This window comes from Abramis brama (assembly GCF_963993115.1).
Source record: "Abramis brama genome assembly, chromosome: 1".
NCBI lineage: Eukaryota > Metazoa > Chordata > Actinopteri > Cypriniformes > Leuciscidae > Abramis > Abramis brama.
In genome coordinates, this window is record NC_139963.1 from 65,317,885 (window position 1) to 65,327,471 (window position 9,587).

Here is a 9,587-nt window from a genome sequence, read left to right on the forward strand (position 1 = left end):
TCATTATTTTTTATTTGGAGGAATTTACATTAAGATATTAATGTTTTTCTTTATTTCTGCATATTGTAGAATATTTTTATTGATTATTAACTGGATTAAGTGAAATCAATGAGAATATTATCAAAGACATGATACTATTATATCTGGCTCAGGGCAGAAGCATATGAAAAACAAATGTATTGATTACCTTTGAGGTGTATATATGTTTGATACTGGACTCTGGAGTTGCTTTTGCAAAAGCACTCGACTTTGTTAGATAAAATAATTTCTTGGATAGTAAAGTTTATTTTCTGGCATCAAGACTTCAAGATTGATTTTTAATGAAGTGACAGACTCCACAACAATATCCCTTTATTTGAATGAAGAAGGAGAATCATTTTAGGGTTATGAATTGAATGAGCATCAGTTACTTTATGATAGACAGAAAGACATGATACATGTACAGATTTTTTACAGATGTGTATTTAGTTTAAAAACACTCAATAACTGATATATTTTTGTATAATATTATTTTTATTTTAATATAATTTTATTTTTTATATTTTGGCAGATAAGCTCCTCCCACAGCAATCACATCATCAGTGAAGCTCCTCCCACAACAATTGCATCATAAGTGAAGCTCCTCCCACAGCAGTTCTCCAATAAATGCTGTAAATTCCCATCAGCTACCAGTGAAGTCGAGCATCAGAGCATCAGGAAGAGCTGAAATCTGCAAAGACTGAGTTTATTAAAGAGGACAGTGAGAACATGAGTGATCCAGAACCCTGCAGAATGAAACACACTGAAGATCCTGAAGAACAAAGAGGTTGGTGTTTATTCTTCATTCATTCATGATGCTGAAGAACATTCATGTTAGAAACATTCAAGCACTTCATCACATTTAGATAAACAGTTCAACTATGAAATGGTACAGATTTTCAACAAATGGTCAGTAGAGGGAGGTTGGAGAAACTTTCATATTGATTGTCAACATCAGGTCAAATTATCTCCCTTTTTTACACTTATTTTATATCTGGTTCACCTTTTTTTGCTACTGTTTTAGCAAAATGTCAGACACCTTCTAATATAGTTTACAACATTGTGTTTAAATACAGTATATATATTTTAGATTATTATTTTTTATTATTTTTAAGCAGCAAACAGCAAACTATCAAGTAAGTGAACTTTCCAGAATGGCTGACAGAATTTTAATTAAATAACTTTGTGCACCGATAAGACAGAGCATGCAGAAAACCTTCTACCACACCATTGGATTCAGACGTTGGGACAATTGTTTTACCTTGTTTAAAAATCATAGCAAATACTGAGAAATAATTTTATTTGAACACCACTAGGCACTATTGTATAAATGTTAATATTACATTAAATAGTACACAAAGTAATTGTGTCATTAATCAAATATATTTAATATTTCTCACTTTTGTGCCTTTAATGTCTTGAAAATAATAATTGAAATATCAATATACCTCATTCATGCAATTAATTAATGAAACCATATTATTTATCATAATATTTTATAGCAGTTGTCTACTAGTAATTTCTGCTATTACATCAGGGCTCACTTTCATATTTCTCTCTTTGAATTATTGATGTGCTGAAAATTAAATTAAACCTTTTTCTTTCATGTCAGACCTGATGGAAGTGAAGGAGGAGAGTGAAGAACTGAGTGAAGTGAAGGAGGAGAGCGAAGAACTGAGTGAAGTGGAGGAGGAGAGAGAAGAACTGAGTGAAGTGAAGGAGGAGAGTGAAGAACTGAGTGAAGTGAAGGAGGAGAGTGAAGAACTGAGTGAAGTGAAGGAGGAGAGTGAAGAACTGAGTGAAGTGAAGGAGGAGAGCGAAGAGCTGAGTGAAGTGAAGGAGGAGAGTGAAGAACTGAGTGAAGTGGAGGAGGAGAGAGAAGAACTGAGAGAAGTGAAGGAGGAGAGTGAAGAACTGAGTGAAGTGAAGGAGGAGAGCGAAGAACTGAGTGAAGTGAAGGAGGAGAGCGAAGAGCTGAGTGAAGTGAAGGAGGAGGAGAGAGAAGAACTGAGAGAAGTGAAGGAGGAGAGTGAAGATCTGAGTGAAGTGAAGGAGGAGAGCGAAGAACTGAGTGAAGTGAAGGAGGAGAGCGAAGAGCTGAGTGAAGTGAAGGAGGAGAGCGAAGAACTGAGTGAAGTGAAGGAGGAGAGCGAAGAACTGAGTGAAGTGAAGGAGGAGAGTGAAGAACTGAGTGAAGTGAAGGAGGAGGAGAGAGAAGAACTGAGTGAAGTGAAGGAGGAGAGAGAAGAACTGAGTGAAGTGAAGGAGGAGAGTGAAGAACTGTGTGAAGTGAAGGAGGAGAGTGAAGAACTGTGTGAAGTGAAGGAGGAGAGTGAAGAACTGAGTGAAGTGAAGGAGGAGAGCGAAGAGCTGAGTGAAGTGAAGGAGGAGGAGAGAGAAGAACTGAGTGAAGTGAAGGAGGAGAGAGAAGAACTGAGTGAAGTGAAGGAGGAGAGTGAAGAACTGAGTGAAGTGAAGGAGGAGAGAGAAGAACTGAGTGAAGTGAAGGAGGAGGAGAGAGAAGAACTGAGAGAAGTGGAGGAGGAGAGTGAAGATCTGAGTGAAGTGAAGGAGGAACATCATGTCAAACCTGGAGAAAAACCTTTGAGTCGCTCAAAGACGAAAAAGACCCTTTTAAACAAAATAGGAGACAAGAAATCTACAACCTGCACTCAGTGTGGAAAGAGTTTATCAAGCAAACAAGGTCTTAAGATTCACATCAGGATCCACACCGGAGTGAAGCCGTTCTCATGTGATCAGTGCGGCAAAACATTTGTCTGTGCATCAGCCCTGAAGACACACCTGACAGTTCATATGAAGGAGAAGCCGCATTCATGTTCTGTGTGTGGAAAGAGTTTTTCACAGCTGCAACATTTACAAAGACATCAGAAAACTCACACTGGTGTGAGAGAGTACATGTGCTTTGAGTGTGAGAAGACTTTTACTAGAGCGGACAGTTTAAAACAGCACCAGAGAATTCACAGTGGAGAAAAACCTTACAAGTGTTCACACTGCGACAAGAGATTTAATGATTTAAAAAGTCTGAAAACACATGAGAGGATTCACACTGGAGAAAAACCTTACAAGTGTTCACACTGTGACAAGAGATTCAGTCAACCATCAAGTCTGAAATCACATGAGAGGATCCACACTGGAGAAAAACCTTACAAGTGTTCACACTGTGACAAAAGATTCATTCACTCATCATCTCTGAAAACACATGAGAGGCTCCACACTGGAGAAAAGCCGCATATGTGTGTTCACTGCAGAACTAGTTTCAGACACAAATCATCTCTTAAGCTTCACATGAGAGTTCACACTGGGTAGAAGCGGCTCAGGCTTTCGCTCTGAAATCACTTCTTCTTCTCACTCTAAAGAAACACCATTTAACTGTGATCAGTAAACACAGTAAAGACCATTTAACTGTGATCAGTGCGGTAAACAGTTTCATTGGGCGTCAGTCCTGAAGAAACACCTGAAGATTCACAGAAAGGAGAAGATTCATTAGTAATATTACAGCAGAAAAGACACGGTGGTGTGTGTTTCAGTGTAGAAGTCCTTTACTACAGATGATGAACTGAAAGAGGGCCAGAAAATTCACATTGGAGAAGAAGGCCATAACACTTTTAAGAGAGACATGAACACGTTCTTCATTGTTTTTCATCAGAACATCTAGTTTGTCTTCCACTTCTAATCTTCAATACAAATACAAGATAAATTTCCATGTATCTTTGAAATTGGACACTTTTCTTCTCTTCTTCTCCTTCTCTGCGTGCTTTGGCTCAGTCAGTAAAGAGAGAGATCTGTTTCATTCACTTTCACTTTTACTTAATGTTTATATTTGCTTCATGTAATTATTGATTAAACTCTTTACTCATTTTATCAAAATTGTATTGTCCATGTTTATTTTCTGCTGATTCTGTTTGAATCAAGAAAAAAAAAACATTTCTAAAAGCCATGAAGCATTGTTTGCTTATTGCTCTTTCCATGTTTTAATTTTTTCAATAGAGCTTTGAAATGCCTAATACATTATATTTCACTGCACACATGACTGACACTGAGGGCCAGATGTACGTACATTTGCGAACGTAGCGTTATTAGCGCCATGGACAAACCGCAGATAACGAACGCTGTTTTGCCCAAGTGTACGTCGTATTTATCAATCTTTCACTTCCTCGAGTAATCTGCGCTTTTCTACGCCTTTCTCCGACCCCTACCACAATTTATGAACGTCCACAACTGAACGGCCTACATACAAGCGCAGTTGAATGAAGTTAACTGATGACAATGTGACAGGATTAGTTAAGTGATTGACAGTTGTGGTGTCCTATCAGGGGAGAGTATGGTCTATTTAATGCGGGTTGGCTGTATTCTGAGATGCGTCACGTCTTTGCTCCGCCCCCTTGTGCGTCATTCACTGGAATCTCAGGTAGGTGTTGGGAGCGGCTGGTTTAAATCCTGTGTTTAGAACACTACTGATGTGTTGTCGTCTCTTCAAATTGTAGCTTTCCATTAGCACTTTTCCGACGGTGCACTTATCAGCTCAGAGCGAGTGTCTGCTCACCCTTCAGGTATGTGCTGTCTCTGTATGCAGTGATTGGGTGCGGTATAGCGGGTCGCTATGTTACTATTAATGTGTTGCTTCCTGTACCCCAGCTAATCGGCGATTTTGATGAATGCTGTAAACAGTAACGTTAGCCTGTGGGAATTATATGTGAGGGATATTCTCTTGTGGTAAGTGTTATGTAAGATGGCTGGAAAATTGTAGTAAAAATGAGCATTAGTAACATCTCGCTTCCTTTAAAGGTGAACTAAGTAACTTTTTTACCTTAACTGAACAGCTTCGGAGTCATTGGAATGGTTATATTACTTATTTCGGGTTGAATGGTGGTCGTTTCGCACCCCCCTGGTGCCCGTGAGCGGAAAATCCGCGCTTGCAACTTTGAGCCGACGGGCTCAAAAAAAAAAAAAAACACTGGCAAAATAGTGAGTTTTATGTTTGTGTCACGTTTTGGGTTTGTTCTTGTCATGTTTCTGTGTCATGTCTTGTTTCCATGTCTGTCATGTGATTCCCTGTTTGTCATGTGATCCTGCCATGTCTTGTCATTGGTTAATTGTCTGATCATTGTTCATAGGTGTCCCTTGTTTTGTCATTAGTCTGTGTATTTAGCCCTCATGTTTGCCATGTGTCTTTGTCAAGTATTGTTTCTTGTAAGTCTGCTGTTGTGCATAGTTTCATGTCCATGCTTTGGTTTTTGTTTTCATGCCACGTCATGTTTTTGTTTCATGTTTTATTTTAGTTACAATAAACTGCATTTGGGTTCTCATCTTTCAACTTGCCTCCAGTGGATCCCATATTACAGAATACTTGACCTACAACAATGAACCCAGCGGTTGCCCTCCTGAACCTACGCAAGGGGAATCTTCCAATTGAATCGTATGTGGCAGAATTTTGTGAACTCTCTCACCTGGTGGATTTTAATGATGTGGCGCTCAAAGACATTTTTAGAGTAGGTTTGAATGAGCCTGTTTGCTACCAGCTACCTGGGGGAAAAATTCATTGGTCTCTGGCACAATACATGGACTATGCCCTATTATTGAGCGGTTCCTCATTAACTGTGGGTTTTGAGGAGAAGCCTGAGTCTCTTCACGTCATGCCTGCCAAGCCTGAGTCACTTCACGTCATGCCTGCCAAGCCTGAGCCACATCATGTCATGCCTGCCAAGCCTGAGCCACATCACGTCATGCCTGCCAAGCCTGAGTCACATCACGTCATGCCTGCCAAGTCTGAGTCTCTTCATGTCATGCCTGCCAAGCCTGAATCTCTTCACGTCATGTCTGCCATGTCTGGGTCTCTTCACGTCATGCCTGCCAAGCCTGAGTCTCTTCATGTCATGCCTGCCAAGCCTCAATCTCTTCATGTCATGTCTGCCATGTCTGGGTTTCTTCACGTCATGCCTGCCAAGTCTGAGTCTGTTTACGCCACGTCGGCCGCCGAGCCTGTGTCTCCTGACAAGATGGCCGCCACCGAGCCTGTGTCTCCTGACAAGATGGCTGCCGTCGAGCCTGTGTCTCCTGACAAGATGGCCGCCGCCGAGCCTGTGTCTCCTGACAAGATGGCCGCCGCCACGCCTGAACCTGAGCCCTCAACAGAGATGGCAGCCACTACGCATGAACCTGAGCCCTCAGCAGAGATGGCCAACGCCACGCCTGAACCTGAGCCCTCAGCAGAGATGGCCAACGCCACGCCTGAACCTGAGCCCTCAGCAGAGATGGCCAACGCCACGCCTGAACCTGAGCCCTCAGAAGAGATGGCCAACGCCACGCCTGAACCTGAGCCCTCAGCAAAGATGGCTGCCACTAATCTTGAATCCTCAGTTATGGCTACACTAACAATTATGGCCACAGCCATATGGTGTGTGTGGTCTGTGCACACATTTGAAGTTCACGTCACGTCTGACGAGCCAGAGCCTGTTCACGTCACGTCTGCCGAGCTAGAGCCTGTTCACGTCACGACTGCTGAGATTTTTCACGTAATTTCTGTTCTTGAGCTGTTGTCTGTTCCAGCCCATAACCCCATAGCTGTCCCCAATAAAATTTGGGGGTAGGCAGTAGGGTCCTTGATAGGACCATGGAGGCCGCGCCGCCATGGTCTCCTGAACTGTCTGGTCCACCCTGGCCACCTGAACTGTCTGGTCCACCCTGGCCACCTGAACTGTCTGGTCCACCCTGGCCACCTGAACTGTCTGGTCCGCCCTGGCCACCTGAACTGTCTGGTCCGCCCTGGCCTCCAGCACAGCCGGATCCGCCCTGGCCTCCAGCACAGCCGGATCCGCCCTGGCCTCCAGCACAGCCGGATCCGCCCTGGCCTCCAGCACTGCCGGATCCGCCCTGGCCTCATGCACTGCCGGATCCGCCCTGGCCTCCTGCACTGCCGGATCCGCCCTGGCCTCCTGCACTGCCGGATCCGCCCTGGCCTCCTGCACTGCCGGATCCGCCCTGGCCTCCTGCACTGCCGGATCCGCCCTGGCCTCCTGCACTGCCGGATCCGCCCTGGCCTCCTGCACTGCCGGATCAGCCCTGGCCTCCTGCACTGCCGGATCCGCCCTGGCCTCCTGCACTGCCGGATCCGCCCTGGCCTCCTGCACTGCCGGATCCGCCCTGGCCTCCTGCACTGCCGGATCCGCCCTGGCCTCGCCACGGCCCAGGTCCGCCCACGCCTTGCTACGGCCCAGGTCCGCCCACGCCTTGCCATGGCCCAGGTCCGCCCACGCCTTGCCACGGCCCAGGCCCGTCCACGCCATGCCACGTCCCATGTCCTGTCCCCCTGCACGGGCCTGGCCCACCATCCCTCCCCCATGACCTCCTCCACTCCACCACCCTCCTGGTTTTATGTTGGGTTTTGGGTTTATTGGCCGTCGGGAGACGCCCTTAGAGGGGGGGGATTCTGTCACGTTTTGGGTTTGTTCTTGTCATGTTTCTGTGTCATGTCTTGTTTTCATGTCTGTCATGTGATTCCCTGTTTGTCATGTGATCCTGCCATGTCTTGTCATTGGTTAATTGTCTGATCATTGTTCACAGGTGTCCCTTGTTTTGTCATTAGTCTGTGTATTTAGCCCTCATGTTTGCCATGTGTCTTTGTCAAGTATTGTTTCTTGTAAGTCTGCTGTTGTGCATAGTTTCATGTCCATGCTTTGGTTTTTGTTTTCATGCCATGTCATGTTTTTGTTTCATGTTTTATTTTAGTTACAATAAACTGCATTTGGGTTCTCATCTTTCAACTTGCCTCCAGTGGATCCCATATTACAGTTTGTAGTATTTTGTTTCTTTAGTATTTTTTTTTCTCTCTCTCCTATTTTATTTTCTTTCTTTCTTTCTCTCTCCTAAAACAAAATGTTTGTTTAAAGGTTTTGCCAATGTAAACTTTGTAACAAGAGTGTACCTTTAAGTTCTGTGAAAAATGTTGCAATTGTATACGTCTGCTCTTAACCAATGAGAGTTTGTGCTGCGGGGGAGTTCGGTGAAGGAGATAAGGGTGGAGGATAATTTAGTTTTTCTGGTTGGATGAGCATTATGTTTGACGGAGATTAATTCTTCTCTGCTGCCTGAACTGAATTGGTGGACAGTTTGTTTACTATTGGTTACAAAAATTTCGAGAGGTGAGGACTGGATCCGAAGTCTCGAGGGAGAGTGGAGGACTCGTTTGGAGCTACTGGCGGAAATTCACCCACGGCCTAATGGAGGACTGATTCATCGGGCATCGGTGATTTGAGATTGCTGCCATTCTGATTGTTTTTTTTGTTTTTTTCGGTTTGATGGTATTCGGGACCTTGGACCGCGATCGCGCATTATAGCCTTCATGTTCATGCACATGCAGATGAGTGAGTAACTTGGACTGAGCTTGGTTGAATCTCAGATCGTTTGGAGGAAAAGTGCACCAACGGTTCATGGAAATTGTACATGTACTGGCTTAGAGACTAAGTTTGTGGGTTCTCATTTTTATTATTATCATTTGTATTGAGTGTTTAAAATCTGTTTCGACACATGTGAAGGGGATTTGAAGTGAGTGAACGGATTATCAAAGACTCGTTTAACGAATCAATTCAAGAGTATTCTGATTTCAAAGGAGTCAAGTTAAAAGTCTTTTGATTACGAACGAGTCAATTTAAGAATCAATTGGTTATGAACGAGTCATTTTAAGAAGGAAATTTGAGTTATTTTGGGTTTAAACGAGTAAATCAGTCCTATCTGTTCTAATAAGTATTAATTGTTGTTAATAAGAGTAATTCATTTGTATTTGAGGTAACTGTTTTTTTTTTGTTTTTTTTTGGTCAGACTATTTTTAAGTCTCTGAAGTACTGAGTTTGGATCAGTTAAAGGGTTGCACTATTTACAAATGAGGTAACTGTATTTTTGGTTTCTCTGTACCGGTTAAGCTTCCATCACTGTAAGCCAATTATTCAGTAGTTTCACATTCCTGTCATTCTTTTTTTTTTTGTTTAGGGATCAGTTCAATAAACCTCATGGTTTATTATAACTTTTTTATGCTCAACCTGTTTTTTTTTATTCTCAACCCCTGAGAATATGTTTATTAATTGGAGGCACCGCGCTATACAACCTATTAATATTGTAGTATACTTGTAGCTAACTGTTCATTCTTCAGGGGAAGGACCAGGCATTACCCTTTACTACTGCTGGGATACCAGGGCTCCTTTAATATTATTATACGAGTGTACCCGGCTGGGGAGGGTTAGTGTGTATTTTGTTTAGATTTCTCTTGTTATCTAAGTGTGTGTGTGTGTCATTGTGGACTTTGATTAATGTATATGTGTACTTTGGCTGTGATATTTTCTTTGTTTATTATTTTGGGGTTTTATTAAAACTATTTATTTTGTTTCTTCCAGGAACTGAGGTGACCAGGCGGAAGGACCTTCTCTTGCAGTGCTGTAGTGGTGGGTGTTGCAGTGGGTGACACTTTTGAAGTGCCTGCATGTGTGATCCAAGTGCACGGTGACGTGTGTGTGTGTGAATAGGAATGCGCTTTTGGAAAAGCCATTAAGTGGTCCTTC

General features: G+C 43.1%; 1 protein-coding gene across 1 annotated transcript; it reads left to right on the forward strand.

Annotated features, from left to right (window-relative positions):
* Positions 1-555: 555 nt before the first annotated feature.
* Positions 556-3,858, forward strand: LOC311078502 (uncharacterized protein). The gene is made up of 2 exons (XM_084107323.1): positions 556-805; positions 1,721-3,858. Exons 1-2 carry the CDS (start codon positions 748-750, stop codon positions 3,343-3,345), a joined length of 1,683 nt encoding a protein of 560 aa, XP_083963449.1. The 5' UTR covers positions 556-747; the 3' UTR covers positions 3,346-3,858.
* The last annotated feature ends 5,729 nt before the right edge of the window (positions 3,859-9,587 follow it).